At 37.7% G+C, this 18,720-nt stretch overlaps 1 protein-coding gene across 1 annotated transcript in view; it reads right to left on the minus strand.

The window, feature by feature from the left end:
* Positions 1-18,720, minus strand: part of CUNH1orf185 (chromosome unknown C1orf185 homolog) — a 56,055-nt gene that overhangs the window by 30,368 nt on the left and 6,967 nt on the right. Inside the window, 2 exon segments of the mRNA XM_017875454.1 lie at positions 5,645-5,780; positions 12,537-12,642. Of these exon segments, the coding sequence (XP_017730943.1) occupies positions 5,645-5,780; positions 12,537-12,642 (242 nt within the window).

Here is an 18,720-nt window from a genome sequence, read left to right on the forward strand (position 1 = left end):
AAAAAAAAAATGCAAAGAGCAGTAAAAAAATGGATGAAAACGTTTAAATTTACATAAGTGAAAGAGGATTAGATATCCCAAATAAATAACTCTTTCAAAGTTTCATAATAAACAGGCAAATAATCTAATAATAAAAGACAACAAGCATTTCACATAAGAGGCAACCAAAATGGCCAATACACTTTTTTTTTTGGAGACAGGCTCTTGCTATGTTGGCTAGGCTGGTCTCGAACTCCTGAGCTCAAGGGATCTGCCTGCCTCTGCCTTCCAAAGTGCTAGGATTATAGATGTGAACCACCGCGCCTAGCCCTGATGTACTTTTGAACTTTTGAAAAGACAATCATCTCATTTATTAGCAGAAAAATACAAATCCAAACTGCAGTGAAATACCAAGAGATACAAGCCATGGGCTGGGAAAAAATATTTGCAAAGGACATATCCGACAAAGGATTACTGCTCTTTATATATATATAATGCGTGTGTGTATATATGTGTGTATGTGTATAAAATATATATTTTAAACTTGTTATATATAAGTTCTTTATAACTTAAATATACTTACGTTCTTTAAAATTCAGCAATAAGAAAATGAATAACCCAATTAAAAATAAATGAAAGATCTGAACAGACGTCTCATCAAAGAAGATATACAGATAGCAAATAAGCACATGAAAAGATGTTCAACATCACATGTTACGAGGGAATTGCAAATTAAAATGAGATACCACTACACATCTGTTAGAATGGTGAAACTCCAAAACACTGACAACAAATGCTGGTGAGAATGTGGAGCAACAGGAACTCTCATACATTGCAGGTAGAAATGCAGATTGATATAGTTTGGGAGAAAAAGAAAAATTGGCATTTTCTTATAGAACTACACACATTCGTACCATAAGATCCATAATTGTGTTCCCTGGTATTTATGCAAATAAGTTGAAAATTTATGTTTATACAAAAACCTCCACACATATGTTTATAGTAACTTTATTCATAATTGCCAAAACTTGGAAAAAAACAAAATGTCCTTCCACAGGTGAGTGGATAAATAAACTATGGCATACCCACACAAATGGAATATTATTCCATGCTAAAAAGAAATAGGCTAGGCTATAGTTTCAATGTTTGTCCTTCTAAAACTCATGTTGAAACTTAATCCACAATGTGGCAGTATTCAGAAGGTGGGGCCTTTAAGAAGTGATTGGGTCATAAATAGATTAATCCATTAATGGTTTAATGGATTAATAGATTAATGGGTTATCCCAGGAGTGAGACTAGTGGCTTTCTAAGAAGACAAAGACTCGAACTAGCACACTCAGCCCCTTCACCATGTGATGCCCTATGCCACCTCAGGACTTTGCAGAAATCCTACCAGCAAGAAGACTCTCACCAGATGTGCCCCTCCTTGACCTTAGACTTCCAAACTCCAGACTGTAAGAAATACATTTCATTTTTTACAAATTACCCAGTTTCAGGTATTCTGGTATAAGCAACAGAAAACAGACTAAGACAGGCCATCGAGCCATGAAAATACATGGAGAAAGCTTAAATGCACATTGCTAAGTGAAAGAAGCCAATATGAAGACTATGTACTGTGTGATTCCAACTACATGACAAATGTGCTTATTCTAGGAAAGGCAAAAACTATGGAAACACTAAAAGGATCAGGGGTTGCCAGGGGTTAGAGTAGAGGGAGGGATAAATCAGAGAAGCACAGAGGACTTTTAGGATAATGAAACTATTCTGTATGATACTAATAACGACATGATTGTACATTTGTCAAAACCCATAGACTACATAATATCAAAAGTGAACATTATTGTAACCTATGAATTTTGGATTATTATGTATCAATGTGGGTTCATCAATGGTAGCATATGCACCTCTCTGGTGCAGGATGTGGATAGCTGGGGAGGCTGTGCCTGTGTGGGGGGAAGAATACAAGGGGACTCTGCACTTTCTGCTCAATTTTGCTGTGAATATACAATGGCTTGAAAAAAATTAGGTATGAAGGCTACAGATACCATTACATATCCATTAGACTGTCAAAAATGTAGAAGCTTGAAAATGCCAAGATTGTTGAAAATATGAAGTAATCTGTGCACTTACATATGTGTTGGGGGGACATGTATTGACACAGCTACTTTGGAAAACAATTTGAGATTATCTAATAAGGTTGGATATACACTGACCCCATAATGCAGCAATTCTACTCTTAAGTGTAGCCCCTATAAAGATTTCATAGAGGAACAACTTAAAACAACCTCAAACTTAATGTAAATCACAGAAAATTTGCTATTTTCACACAATGGGATACCAAATAACAGTAAAAGCAATGAACTATGGCTATGTACATCAACTGGATGAATCTCAGAAATGCAATACTGCACAAAAAAGGAAAGATTAGACATGGAGTTCAAAACACATGAAATTTAATAATATATTATTCTGTAACATTTATAGCAAAACTATAGGGAAAAGTAAGGAAATAATTAACTGCAATTACAGGATAGTGGTTCCTTTAGTGGAGGGTGGGAGTTGGAGGTGTGACAGATACATAAGACTCAGAATATCTCAAAAGTACTGGTAATATTCTATTTTTATTCTGGGTAGTGAGTATAAAAAATCCATGTATTATTTAAATTGCCTGTGTATGTGTGTATGTGTATATGTATTCTTCTGCATGTATGTCATATTTCACAATAAAAGTTTTTGTTAGAAATCAATCTCTAATTTTTTATTATATTAAACCTATTTTTGTTATAATTTTATCCTCCTGCCCCGTAGAAGTCTGCCTGTAGTAGAAGAGGAAGAAGCCAATACAGAGGCAGGAATTAATAAAAAGAGGGACAATACGAAAGAGTTCTTTCATACTGGAATTGCCTGGCTGAGGTGGACACTACCTTATCCTTTTTATACTACTTTTTTTCTCATTGTAGTTTGAATGAGGTCCCTGTCACTGAATATCAAGGATCCTGAATAACAGCCTTAAGAAAGAAGGAAACTTTGTCATTTGTGACAACCTGGATGAACCTGGAGGACATCACATTAAGCGAAAGAAACCAGGCACAGAAAGACAAATACCCTATGATTTCACTCCTATGTGGAATCTAAAAAAGTTGAACTCGTAGAAGCAGACAGTAGAATGGTGGGCTGGGGTGGCAGGATACCAGGGGCTGGGGGTGGCAGGGTGACAGAGGAGATGTCGGTCAAAGGATACAAAATTTCAGTTAGTTAGGAGGAACAGATTCAAGGAATCTATTGTATAACATGGTGATTATAGTTAATAATGTATTGTAGTGTTGAAAATCACTAAGAGAGTAGATTTTAAGCGTTCTCACCACAAAAAAATGACAAGTATTTGAGGTAACACACGTGTTAATTAACATGATTTAGCCATTCCACAAAGTACATATATTTCAAAACATCATGTTGTACGTGATAAATATATACAATGTTTATCAATTAAAAAATAAATAATTAAAAAGAATCCTGAATAATATTTGTGCATTATTTCTCTCTCCTACTACACTAAAAATTTCATAAAAGCAGGGGCTACTATCTCCCTTGTTCACCTCCAAATTCCCAGTGGCCTAATACAATGCTTGGCATATAAGCACTTCTTACATATTTGTTGAATGAATAATAAACAACCTAATTAAAATTGCACTCATGACACTTGTAGTTGTCTGTTTTTGTCTATACATCGTTAAGTATGGTGGTATTATTATATCATTAGTACTTAGCAAAATGCCTAGTACATGATGCGTACTGAATAAATTAATATTAAATGCATACACAGAAACAAGTTTTCTCTGCAATGGCATCTCTATTGCAAACTGTCCTTCATTCGAAAGTCGGAGGAAATAACCTTTAGAATTAATTCGATGTTTATATCCACCTGCTTAAAATCTTCCAGTAAAAATAATAGCAGAATTGTACGGTGCTCACTATAGGACCAGGCACTATTCTGAGTGCCTTTTCACATAATAATTTCTTTAATCCCACAACAACTCTATGGAGGTGATATTATCTTTATTTTGCAGATGAGGAAACAGACACAGAGAAGTTAAGTAACTCGCCTAACATTATACAGCTATTGGTGGTACAGCCAGAATTGAAATCTGTAATCTGGCTCTACAGACAATGCTCTTGACCATATTCCTATAATCCTGTAATCCTCAGTGGTTCTGTGCAGCCTAAGGGGTAAAATCCAAAATCCTTAGGATGCAAATGAAGTTCATCGCGATCTCATCCCCAGCGTCTTTTTCCACCACTCTCTTCTGAATCCTAGGCTTCAAACATTATAACACTTTTACTGAATATATTGCTTCCTTTCATAGCCACAAGCCTTTGAACATGAGATGTCCTTTGTTCTCTTTCTTCCTGACAAACTTCTCTTCATTTCTTAAAACCCAGTTTGAAATGTCTTCTCTGTGAAGCCTTCCTCAATTCAGCCTCTTTTGTCTGCACTTCTTCAGCTTTGTGAGCTCTTATCATATGATGTTGTACTTACTTAGTTTGTATGTTTTTCTTCTCTACTGATTTTGAGCTCATCTAGGGCTGGGTTCATATCTTATTTGTTTATATAGCCTCAGTGGCAAAACTAGTGCTGACGTATACAAAGTACTCAACAAAAGTGTTTGTTTTTGAGACAGGGTCTTGCTCTGTCACCCAGGCTGGAGTACAGTGGCGCAGTCATAGCTCACCGCAACTTCAAACTCCTGTACTTAAAGGATCCTCCTGCCTCAGCCTCCTGAACAAGCAGGACTACAGGCGTGAGCCACTACATCCAACTACTTTTTTATTTTTAAAATTTTTATGGAGATGGGGTCTTGCTATGTTGCCTGGGCTGGTTCCCAGTTCCTGGGCTCAAGCAATCCTCCTGCCTTGGCCTCCCAAAGTTCTGGGATTACAGGCGTGAGCTGCCACAGCCAGCCAACAAATGTTTGATAAATCAATGAATACCAAGTACAACTTGAGTTGAATACTCAAGATATATAGTGTAACTTTGACAATCTATCAGTTTGTCACTATTTATCTATCTACAAAGCAAACACTGTTTTGCTTAGCTGTTATCGTTTTAGTCTCTGCCTTTTTTACCTTTGTTCATTTAGCATTGTGTTGACACCATATCACACAAAGTTAATTAGGTGTCTGCCTTTCTCACTTGTACTACACATATACCTTGAAGGTAGGTGCCATATCTTACTATCTCCAATAAAGGGGTCCAGGGGAGCTTGGAATATAGTAAAGGCTTAGTACATCTTTGTCAAAGTGAATTTAATTTCAATTAGCTGGTATGGTTAGGCTATCTGAGTATCTCTTATCTCCAGATCTTTTTCCTTTGAAAGCCTGATAATTTTGCTTTCAGTTTTTCTTATGCCATTTATCTTTATCCCTATAGCAATCCCAGTATGTGGAATGTAGGTTGTTGGGCTAGAGATATGAAGAAACAACCGTAGAAGGTGATACATTTTTGTTTAGCTTTTCAGTTTTCCTATAGTATAAACTAACTAGTTTGTCCCTCAAATTAAAAAATAACAGAGGATTCTCTGTCCTTCAGATTTTAAGACAGCAATGCTAATAACATGGTATCAAAAGAAATTATTTGAAAAGGTTGCTATGAAATATTACACCCTACCTGTAATTGGAATCTCCCAGTATGAAAATTTCGAGAAATAAAAACACAGTGAGAATGAGATTTAATCTTTGCCGTTGATGGTCTTTGCCTGCATCTCTCATCAATTGCTTTAAATTTGGAATTTTGAAATATTTCTCTGAAAAATATTTTATAAAGAATATTATTAAACCTGAACTAGATTATAAATTAAAATCATTATTTCCATTATTTATACATAAAGTTTTAAAATCAGAATAAATACATTATAGCATGTTTATTTTTAAAAGCACAAGTCAGTTTACATACTCCCTACTCATATGTTAGATTTCATTAAATCTGTTTTATTCACAGAATATAAATTAAACCACTTATTTTATTCATGAAATGTAAATTAAGCTATGTATGCAGGGTTATTATTTTCAGTTTGAATATTAGCCAGGAGTCTTTGATATATTTCTTTCTGGTTGTGAGAAAATTAGTTGACTTTAGCGTTAATTAGCCTTTTCATAAAATTATCCTTAATGGTGAAGAAAATTAAATAAAATGCAACTCATTGGTCAATTTTGGTATTTAATCATATTTCTGGCAAAAAGTAAGAGGGGCTGGTGAGGTAGCTTATGCCTATAATCCCAGTACTTTGGGAGGTCAAGGCAGGTGGATCACTTGCGGTCAAGAGTTCAAGACCAGCCTGGCCAACATGGTGAAACCCTGTCTCTACTAAAAACACACACACAAAAATTAGCTGGGCATGGTAGCACATGCCCCTAATCCCAGCTACTAGGGTGGCTGAGGCAGGAGAGTTGCTTGAACTCAGGAGGTAGAGGTTGCAGTAAGCCTAGATTGCACCACTGCACTCCAGCCTGGGAGACAGGGTGAGACCCTGCCTCAAAATAAATAAATAAGAGGAAGAAAACTGAATTGACTCACAATGGAAGAGTACCTGTAATCTTTTCTTATCCATGCAACCACAAAATAAGTGAGAGTTAAAGAAAAGAAAGCAGCAAGTAAAATCTCAGATTATCAAAGACAGTTAAGTATAAGGGAATGCAGTTTCAAACAGTCATTCTCAACTTAAGAATTTAAAGAACAGGCCGGGCGCGGTGGCTCAAGCCTGTAATCCCAGCACTTTGGGAGGCCGAGACAGGCGGATCACGAGGTCAGGAGATCGAGACCATCCTGGCTAACCCGGTGAAACCCCGTCTCTACTAAAAAATACAAAAAACTAGCTGGGCGAGGTGGTGGGCACCTGTAGTCCCAGCTACTCGGGAGCCTGAGGCAGGAGAATGGCGTAAACCCGGGAGGCGGAGCTTGCAGTGAGCGGAGATCCCGCCACTGCACTCCAGCCTGGGCGACAGAGCAAGACTCCGTCTCAAAAAAAAAAAAAAAAGAATTTAAAGAACAGTGGAATATTTTTCAGCATTGAAAAGAAAGAAATGAACTATTAAGGTAGGAAAAGACATGGAGGAAACTTAAATATGTATTACTAAAGTAGAAGAGGTCAATCTTAAAAGCTACATACTGTGTGATTCCAACTATATGACGTTCTAGAAAAGGCAAAACTATGGAGACAGTAAAAGGATCACTGGTTGCCAGGAGTTAGGGGGAGGGAGGGATGAATAGATGGACCACAAAGGATTTTCAGGGCAGTGAAATACTCTGTATGATACTATAATGGTGGATACATGCCATTAACATTCATTGAAACCCACAGAATATACAACATCAAGAGTGAACCCTAATGTAAACTGTAAGATATGGGTGACAGTGATGTGTCAATGTAGATTCATCAACTGTAAAGTCCTCCCAAACAACAATAATGCTCACTGCCATTTCTTCTTTCAGAGGTACTAGAATATTTCCAAATTAATTCAAGATATCATATTATGTTAATGAGGCATTAACAATTAGGATTCACTTATTCATTGAATTCAATTCTCAACAAATATTTATTGAGTATTTACTATGTGCCAGGCATTATGCTGGGTGTTGTATATATAGTGGTAAGAGGAAAAAGAACAGCCCCTGCCCTCATGGAACTTTAATTGCTTCCGTCGAGCTTAAATACTAGAAAAGAAGACAGATATTAATAACGTAATCACAAGAAAATGAAAAATTACAACAGTGGAAATTGCTGTCAAGAAAAGCTACCTGGTGTTGTGGATGTAACTAAGGGAATTAACCTGGTTAGAGAGGTCAGGGAAGGCTTTATTACTAAGGAAGGGATGATTTAACTGGGCATCTGAAGAAAAAGCAGTAGTTATTAGGTAGAATGTGGTGGAAGAGGGGACATGTAAAAGTAAGTATATTCTAGACGGAGAGAATATCATACACAAAGACCTACTGGTCAGATTAGGACAATGTAACAGAAACACAGAAAGCAAGAGGGAAAATGAGAGATGGGACTGGGGAATATGTGCAGGGGTAGACCATGTAAGCCCTTAAAAGTTTTATATTTATCCCAAAGGCAATGAAAAGTCCTTTACAATATAGTGAGCATGGGGTAGAAGGATAGGTTGGGCTGGGCGCAGTGGTTCACGCTTGTAATCCCAGCACTTTGGGAGGCCGAGGAGGGCAGATCACCTAAGGTCAGGAGTTCAAGACCAACCTGGTCAACATAGCGAAACCCTGTCTCTACTAAAAATACAAAAATTAGCTGGATGTGGTGGCATGAACCTGTAGTCCCAGCTACTCAGGAGGCTGTGGCAGGAGAATTTTTGAACCTGGGAGGCAGAGGTTGTAGTGAGCCAAGATCACGCCACTGCACTCCAGCCTGGTAACAGATCAAGACTCCCTTTCAAAAAAAACCAAAAAACAAAAAAGGGTAGGGTGACTTGGTCAGATCAGAGTGAGACTCTGTTCCAAACAAACAAAATAAAAGGGTAGGGTGACTTGATCAGATCAGAGCGAGACTCCGTTCCAAAAAAAAAGGGTAGGGTGACTTGATCAGATTTGCCCTTGGAGAATATCTGGTAGAAATGTGGAGAAAAGATTAAATGAGTATGATACTGAAGGTAGGAGTCAATTATAACTCATTTTGCAGTAGTCTCTGTGGGGGATAATGAGAACTTGGATAGGATGGTGGCAGTGGTAAAGGAGATAAATGAATAGATATGAGCAACATACGAAGTAAAGTAAGTAGAATTTAGTGATAGTTCAAGTTTAGTGGGAGTGGGGAGATTCAAGAATGTCTTTCATTTTTATCACCAGCCCCCTAAATTGCTCCTCCCTTTCATCATCTCCTTATCTCAGTAAATGGCTGAGCTTAACTGAGCTGAGTAAAGTATAAACTACGTATCTGCTTACGGTAAAAAGTTATGTGTCAGCATTAACTCTGCCATTTTCATCCAATCTGTCAACAAGATCTGCTGACTCTACCTGCAAAACCTATCCCAGATCCTCCAACTCCATCTTTTCATCTCCTCTACTTCCATGTTAGTGCAAGACACTGTAAACTCTCATCCGGACTTTGCAATAGTCTCCTGACTTGTCTCTCTGCTTTCACTCTTGCTCCATTAAAATTCAGGCTTCATAGAGACATATTTTAAAAATATCTTTAAAAGTGTAAATCAGAACTCTTGTACATTTATGGTGGGAGAGTATATACACTTTGGAAAAGTGTTTGGCAGTTTCTAATAAAGCGAATCATATGATCCAACAATTCTAGTTTTAGGTATTTACCTAAGAAAAGTGAAAGTACGTGTACAAAAGATTTATACAAGAATGTTTATGGCAGCCATTTTCCTAAGAGCTAAAAGCAAAATGACCCCAATGTCCATTAACAAAAGAATAGATAAACCAAGGTACATTCATAAGATGGAATATTACTCAATAAAACAATGAACTATGGATGGGTACATGCAATATAAATGAATCTAAAAAATATTATTATTTTGAGACAGAGTCTTGCTCTGTTGCCCAGGCTCGAGTGCAGTGGCACAATCTCGGCTCACTGCAACCTCTGCCATCTGGGTTTAAGTGATTCTAGTGCCTCAGCCTCCCAAGTAGTTGGGATTACAGGCATGCGCCACCATACCTGATTAATTTTTGTATTTTTAGTAGAGACCAGGTTTCACTGTTCACTGGTCTCCAGCTCCTGACCTCAAGAGATCTGCCCACCTCAGCCTCCCAAAATGCTGGGATTGCAGATGTGAGCCACTGTGCCTGGCCTCAAAAATATTATGAGTGAAAAAAACAGACATAAAAAGTCCATATGATCCAAGAACAGGCAAAATTAATCTGTGGTGATAGAAACCTGGATAATTCTTGTCTCTGAGGTAGGAGGTCAGGAGTCATGCCTGGAAAGGAGCATGAGGGAACTTTCTAGGGCAATGAAAATCTCTATATCTTGATAGAGTGGTGGTTACACAGGTGTATATTTGTTGAAACTGATAGCTGTACATTTCAAATCTATGCAGTTTCTTGTATGTAAACTACACCTCAATTTTAAACAGTTATTAAAAAGTAAATCAGCTATAGGATAATCTTTATTTACTTATTTATTTTTGAGACAGAGTCTCGCTGTATCACCCAGGCTGGAGTGCAGTGGTGCAATCTTGGTTCACTGCAATCTCTGCCTTCAGGGTTCAAGCAATTCTCATAGCTCAGCCTCCCGGGTAGCTGGGGTTACAGGCACGCACCACCACACCCGGCTAATTTTTGTGTTTTTAGTAGAGACAAAGTTTTGCCATGATGGCCAGGCTGGTCTCGAACTCTCAGCCTCAAGTGAGCCATCCGCCTTGGACTCCCAAAGTGCTGGGATTACAGGCATGAGTCACCGCACCTGGCCTAGAATAGTCTTTAAAATGGAGACAATATTACTTCTACTTCATGGGGTTAAGTCTGAATGAGATAACGTATGAAGCACTTATAACAGTGCCTATGTAGAAAGCAGTCAGTGTTGGCTATTACGATGACAGTGCTATTCCCCTTGTTTAGAAACTGCCAATGGCACAAATAAACTTCATATTCTAGCCTACAAATTCTTAACTGATCTGGCCCTTACATGTCTCTTCAGTCTCATGATTGTTTCCCTTTCTCACTGCAGATTATTCACATTGGCCTTCTTTCTGTTTGTTAAAGACCATTCCTTAGGGTCTTTGTATTTGCTCTGCTTTCAGTTAAGACAGTTCTTGCACAAAGTCTTCATATGTCTGGTTCCTTCTAACTCAGATCTTAGATTAAATACAACCTACCTTAGTACACACATATCCTGACTACTTTATTTATTCATTATCTGTCCCCTGCTAGTGGCATTGCAAATCTATGAAACAGAAACCTGTTTAACTTGTTCACAGTTGTATCCTCAATACCTGGAACAATGGCAAGCACCTAATAAATATTTGTTGCAAGAATGAATAATTGAATAATTTCTCGGTTTCTGACTTCTGAATGTAGATGGGTAGTGTGTATTCATTTGAAACAGGGAGCACTGGGAGACTGTGTGGGAAGATTATGTTACAATTTATATATTTTAAACATTAGACAATTCAAACACTGAATTTATGTATGTATGTATGTATTTATTTTTGAGACAGAGTTTCACTCTTTTCACCCCGGCTGGAGTGTAATGGCACGATCTCGGCTCACTGCAACCTCTGCCTCCTGGGTTCAAGCGATTCTCCTGTCTTTGCCTCCTGAGCAGCTGGGACTACAGGTGTGTGCCACTACATCTGACTAATTTTTTTATCGTTAATAGAGACAGGGCTTCACCATTTTGGCCAGGCTAGTCTCAAACTCCTGACCCCAGCTGATCCGCCCACCTTGGCCTCCCAAAGTGCTGGGATTACAGGCGTGAGCCACAGCACCCGGCCTGAAATGATTAAATAATTAGAAACACCAAGTTTTACAGTTGAAAGGAATTAAGGTGTCAAATGATCTTTTTTCTGTTTCTAGCAAAAGACTACTTTCAGACCATACCAGGGCATTTTGTCAGCTTTTTTCTTAAATATCTCCTAAAGAAAAAGTTTCTTTCCTTTTCTGTAATGTTTTCAATCTCTAAAATTGGGAGTCAATTTAAAAAAACATTTTCACCTTCCCTTACAATCAAACCCATGTCTTCTAGAAATTAAAGGCTCGGCACAGTAGCTCACGCCTGTAATCCCAGCACTTTGGGAGGCTCAGGTGGGCGGATCATCTGAGGTCAGGAGTTCGAGACCAGCCTGGCCAACATGGTGAAACTCCGTGTCTACTAAAAATACAAAAATAGATGGGCATGGTGTAGTGAGCCTGTAATCCCAGCTACTCAGGAGGCTAAGACAGGAGAATCCCTTGAACCCAGGAGGTGGAGTTTGCAGTGAGCCAAGATTGTGACACTGCACTCCAGCCTGGGCGNAATCAAACCCATGTCTTCTAGAAATTAAAGGCTCGGCACAGTAGCTCACGCCTGTAATCCCAGCACTTTGGGAGGCTCAGGTGGGCGGATCATCTGAGGTCAGGAGTTCGAGACCAGCCTGGCCAACATGGTGAAACTCCGTGTCTACTAAAATACAAAATAGATGGGCATGGTGTAGTGAGCCTGTAATCCCAGCTACTCAGGAGGCTAAGACAGGAGAATCCCTTGAACCCAGGAGGTGGAGTTTGCAGTGAGCCAAGATTGTGACACTGCACTCCAGCCTGGGCGACAGAGCAAGACTCTGTCTCAAGAAAAGGAAAAAAAAAAAAAAAGAAAAGAAAAGAAAGTAGATCTTGTTATCCTTTAAATTTTTAATGCATGAACATTCCTATTACCAGTAATTCTTTTTTCAGGCTACTTAAAAAATGTAAAACCTTCCATCCCCAACCAAAGGGTCTACAACCAAATCCCAAACTACACAATCAATACTGTCATAGTTATTTAAGTTTACTACCATTTGAAAAGTCCTTTATTGAATTTTAAAAGAAAAAAAGGTTAAAGAAATATTCGAATAAACCTTACCTTCGTTTGCAAATCAGGAACCACAAAGCTGATGCCAAAGCAAAGAAACCAATTCCCAAAGTAACAGCACCAGCAGCCAGAAAATAGGTGAAGTAATGAAAAAAACCTATACAAATAAATTACAAAAGATTATTTCACACGTGTGTTTTTATTCTCTAGGTAAAATTAAATGATATACTTCAAATGATATAGCATGTTGTAGTGTTAAGACATTAACTAGGAGATTGGGAGATGGGAATTCTAGTCCTGTGCAATTCTAATCAACTCCACGACCCTGGACTGGAGAATTACACAGGGCTTCCTGATGATTATGGCCCAGGGCACATTTCTTTGATGATGCCAGTATTGGAAACCTAGGTTTCATTTGTGTTTGTACAGCTGCCACCACGTTGTTATCTGTTTTTCTTCCTTCTCAGTCTAGCTTTTTTTTTTCTCCAGTATCATTACTGGCAGCCCTCCAACATAAGACTTTTTAAGATTTTCATTTTAAGATTTGTGTTATCAATCTCTATAAGGAGGCAGATAAGGGTAATAAAGTAACAAATATTAAGATCTTAGAAATCTTTACAAGTTTTGTCTAAAAGGTAAAATGAGGATGGGTGTGGCGGCTCATGCCTGTAATCCCAACACTTTGGGAGGCTGAGGTGGAAGGATCTTGAAGCCAGGAGTTGGATACAAGCCCGGCCATAGAGTGAAACACCATCTCTACAAAAAATTAAAAAACAATTAACCAGGGGTCGGGCGCTGTGGTTCAAGTCTGTAATCCCAGCACTTTAGGAGGCTGAGACCAGCGGAGCACCTGAGGTCAGGAGTTTGAGACCAGCCTGGCCAACATGGTGAAACTCCGTCTCTACTAAAAATACAGAAATTAGCCAGGCATGGTGGTACATGCCTGTAGTCCCAGCTACTCAGTAGGCTGAGGCAGGAGAATCACTGGAACCCAGGAGGTGGAAGTTTTAGTAAACCGAGACAGTACCACTGCACTCAAGCATGGGCGACACTGCGAGACTCCATCTCAAAAAAAAAAAAAAAAAAAAAAAAAATAGCCAGGTGTGATGGCACTCGCCTGTTAGTTCCAGCTACTTGGGAGGCTGAGGCGGGAGGATTGCTTGAGCCCAGGAATTTGAGGTTACAGTGAACTAAAATTGCCCCACAGTACTCTAGCCTGGGCAACAAAGCAAAACTTGTCTCTCAAAAAAAAAAAAGCTAAATGAAAGTAATATAAAGTAAAAGTATATCGCCAATTTTATAATTGGAAAAGCCTATAGGAATTATATGGTATTACCCTTCATTTTACAGATGGTATAACTGAGGTCCATGAAAGAAAAGTAATAAATTAAGATTATGCAGCAAATTAAAGCCAGACTTCTGTTTGTTTGTTTTTTTCCTATTATCTTATCCCTGCTACAAATTATCATAATTCTGGTATGTATTAAAAATAATTAGGAATGAAGAAGGCATGGAGTAATTATAGGTTGGTCAAGTCTTCATTAAGATTCTGAAATCTGCATAAAGTAAACCGTAGAAAGCTTTCAAAAAGCGAAAGACGGAAAGAAAGATTTCTGTTTTGTTTTGTTTTTTTGTTTTGAGCAAGACACTCTGTCACCCAGGCTGGAGTACAGTGGTAAGATCTCAGCTCACTGCAACCTCCGACTCCCGGGTTCAAGCGGTTCTCCTGCCTCACCCTCCCAAGTAGCTGGGACTACAGGTGCACACCACCATGCCTGGCTAATTTTTGTATTTTTAGTAGACATGGGGTTTTACTGTGTTGGCCAGGCTGGTCTCTAACTCCTGACCTCAAGTGATTCACCCGCCTTGGCCTCGCACAGTGCTGGGATTACAGGAGTAAGCCATCGCGCCCAGCTGAGAAAGAAAACTTTCTTAGGAGGCTTTATAGAACTTGAACCTTAAGACAACTGAGGAGTATATTATTTTGGGAAAAGACTGAGTATAAAACTAATTGAAGATCTTTATGTGAATATATTATCAAGTTCCACTAAGAATATGACATGATAAAGTCTTTTGTCGTTTCTATGTTTTTCTTGTTTCCTAAGTAATTTCCAACTTCAAGATAGTGCCTGTCAAATCTTGGTTTTCTTTGAGATTAGAAATGTCTACATTCAGGAATTAATTAGTGGTACAAAAAGGTTATATAAGATTATTTCTGAAAGTGATACTTTTAATACAAAAACTCCAAACGCCCCAAATTGGGAAATCAATTAAATAAGTTATAACGATGCTATATATGAAAAATATATCTAACATTTACACTGCAAATACTATATGCCAGGCACTATTCAAAGTGCTTTATAAACATTAACTTATTTACTTCTCCAAATTCTATAAGTTAAATACTATGATTTCTGCACTTTACATATGAGAAAACAGATGAGGCAAATTGAGGCTAAATAACTTTCCCAAAAGAATAGAACTGGTAAGTGGGGGAATAGTAGTAATTTAAATGTTGCTAAGGTACTTTATCATCTAGATTGGGTAAGGAATACAGGCAGTGAATATCTTTAGATTGTTTTTTAGAAAAACAGTTAAGTATAGATGTTAAAAATTTAAGGGTAACCAAAGCAATCTACAGATTCAATACAATCCATATCCAAATAACAATGAAATTCTTCACAGAAATAGGAAAAAATTATACAATGTGTATGAAACCACAAAACACCCTGAATAGCTAAAGCAATCCTGAGGAAAAAAAAAAAAAAAAAAGTTGGAGGTATCACACTATCTGACTTCAAAATATACTGCAATGCTATAATAACCAAAACAGCATAGCATTGGCATAAAAAACAGAAACATAGGCCAATGGAACAGGATAGAGAACCCAGAAATAAATCTACATGTCTACAGCCAACTGATTTTTGCCAAAGTGCCAGGAACACTCACTGGGGAAAGAACAACCTCTTGCAGGGAAAACTGGCTCTCCATCTGCAGAAGACCCTTATCTCTCACCATATACAAAAATCAACTCAAAACGGATTAAAGACTTAAATGTAAGAGCCCAAACTATAAAACAACTAGAAAAAAAAAATAGGGGAAATGCTTCAGGACAATGGTTTGAGAAAAGGTTTTATGAATAAGACCTCCAAAGCACAAGTAACAAAAGCAAAAATAGATAAATGAGATTATATCAAACTAAAAAGCTTCTGCACAGCAAAGGAAACAATCAACAAAGCAAAGAGACAACCGGTAGAATGGCAGAAAATATTTGCAAACTATTAGTCTGACAAGGGATTAATATTTAAAATATACAAGGAACTCAACTCAGTATCAAAGAAATATAATCTGATTAAAAATGGGAAGATGATCTGAATAGACATTTCTCAAAAGATACACAAATGACCAACAGGTAGGTATATGAAAAAATGTTCAGCATCACTGTCGTCAGGGAAATGCAAATCAAAACCACAATGAGATATTATCTTACCCTAGTTACAATAGCTATTATCAAAAAGACAAAAAATAACAAATGCTGGCAAGGATGTAGAGAAAGGGGAACCCTTATAGACTGTTGGTGAGAATGCAAAATACTATAGCCATTATGGAAAACAATATGGAGTTTTCTCAAAAACCTAAAAATAAAACTACCATATGATTCAGCAATTCCACTTCTGCATATATATTCAAAGGAAAGGAAAGGAAATCAGTATACCAAACTGACATCTGTACCCCTGTATTTGTTGCAGCATTATTCACAATAGCCAAGATATGGAATCAACCTAGGGTGTCCATCAATAAATGAATGAAGAAAATGTGGTATATATACACAATGGAATATTATTCAGTCCTAAAAACAAATAAAACATTTGCAGCAACATGGATGGGACTGGAAGTCATAAGTGAAATAAGCCAGGAACAGAAAGACAAAAATTGTACATTCTCATTCAAATGTAGGAGCTTAAAAAGGGGATCTCATGAAGAAGAGAGTAAAATGGTGGTTACCAGAGACTGGGAAGGGAGTGGTGGAGGGGAGGATGATGAGAAGTTGGTTAATGGGTACAAACACACAGTTAGAAGGAATATGTTCTCTAATGTTTAATGGCAGAGTAGGGTGACAACAGTTAACAGTAATGTATTATATATTTCAAAATAGCTAGAAGAAAAGAATGGTAATATTCTAAATACAAAGATAAATGTGTGGGGTGAGGGATAGCCCAATAACCCTGATTTGAGTATTACACATTGTACACATGTATCAAAATATCACACTGTACCCCATAAATGTGCATAATTATGTCAATTAAAAAAAACCAAAACAACCAAAATTTTAAGAGTATCATAAAAGAGAATCTAAATGGCCGATAAACATGTAAAAATGTTATTAATCATTAAGGAAGTGAAAATTAAACCACAATGAGATACTATGACCACTATATACAGTGCCTAAAATGAAAAAGAGAATATGAAGTGCTGGCAAGGAGGCAGAGTAGCCTGAATTCTCATTCACTGGTGGTGAGAATGTAATTTGGTAAAATACTTTAAAAAATGGTTTATGCCTATTATGAAAGCTGAACACATGCATACTTATGATCCAGCAATTCAACTCTTAGACAAATACCCAACTGAGGAGCATACATGTGTTCCCAAAAACACGTACTAAAATATTTGTAGGAGCACTACTTGACATAGCCCACAAATTGGAAACTGTCCAAATGCCAATCAATAGTTGAATGGATAAATTTAAAAGTTGAATTAATTAAAGAAAACAAAATATTTACTGCAATGAGAAAGAATAAACTACAACTATGCACAACAAAACGGATAAATTTTATAAACGTAATGTGGAGCAAAAGAAGGCAGACATAAAGTTCAAACACCGCCATCAGGGGGAATTCTGGGATGTTGGTAATGTTCTGTTTCTTGATCTGGGTGTTGCTTCTATAGGTCTGTTGACTGAAACTTCATCAAACTTACCACTTATGACTTATCAAAAACTAGATCTATATGTGTCAGTATGAATAAAACTGAAAAAATAATATAAAAAGGCAAGTTCTATAAATGTATATTCAATGATTCCAACTATGTACTGATTTCATTTATGCACATTTAAAGAAAACACAGAATAATAGTATTTTAACAATTAAATATTTAAAAGTATTAAAGTACACCAACTTTTAATATTAGTTGTCTTTCGGTGGGGAAAGCGATGGATGGCACTGTGAATAGAACACAAACTTAGACTTTATCTATAACATTTCATTGCTTTTTCTTTTTTTAAACACTTTTTTAGACTAGCCAAGTGCAGTAGTGATAAGAGAAGAAAGAACTGAACAAGGAGTTTGATCTGCAACTGACTGTGCACAATCAATTAAGACTCACTACCTTCGCAGCAGCCTTTATGGAGTGGTGGGTAAGTTGGGGGGGTCTCCCTATATTGCCCAGGCTGGTCTTGAACTCCTGGTCTCAAGTGATTCTCCCATCTCAGCTTCCTGAGTAGCTGAGATTACAGGCATGAACCACCATACCTGATATTTGATTTTTCTAAAAAAATTACAGATCTGGGCAAGACACGGTGGCTCATTTTGGGAGGCTGAGGTGGGCGGACCATGAGGTCAGGAGATCGAAACCATCCTGGCCGACACGGTGAAACCCCATCTGTACTAAAAATACAAAAAATTAGCTGAGCGTGGTGGCATGTGCCTGTAATCCCAGCTACTCGGGAGGCTGAGGCAGGGGAATCGCTTGAACCAGGGAGTTGGAGGTTGCAGTGAGCCGAGATTGCACCATTGCACTACAGCCTGGCAACAGAGCAAGACTCTGTCTAAAAAAAAAAAAAAAAATTACAGATCTGAAGCTTACATGAGCAAAAAAATGTTCATTTATGAGGAGATTACATGGGTGTTTACTAATCTTCTTCCTTTTCATTTTTCTGCTTTTCTCCAATATGTATTGGAGACAAGGCCTGACTTTGTTGCCCAGGCTGGAATGCAGTGGCACAATCATTGCTCACTATAGCCTTGAACTCCTGGGGCTCAAGTGATCCTCTGATCCTCCTGCCTTGGCCTCCCAAGTAACTAGGACTACATGCACATGCCAGCATTCCTGGCTAATCTTTTTAATTTTTTTTAGAGACAGAGTCTCACTTTTTTTGCCAAGGCAGGTTTCCTTTTCTCAAATATTTAAAAACTATAGACATAATATAATCTCAATTTTGTTAAAAAAAAAAAAAAAA

The sequence above is a fragment of the Rhinopithecus bieti genome, unplaced genomic scaffold, assembly GCF_001698545.2.
Source record: "Rhinopithecus bieti isolate Rb0 unplaced genomic scaffold, ASM169854v2 scaffold_10017, whole genome shotgun sequence".
NCBI lineage: Eukaryota > Metazoa > Chordata > Mammalia > Primates > Cercopithecidae > Rhinopithecus > Rhinopithecus bieti.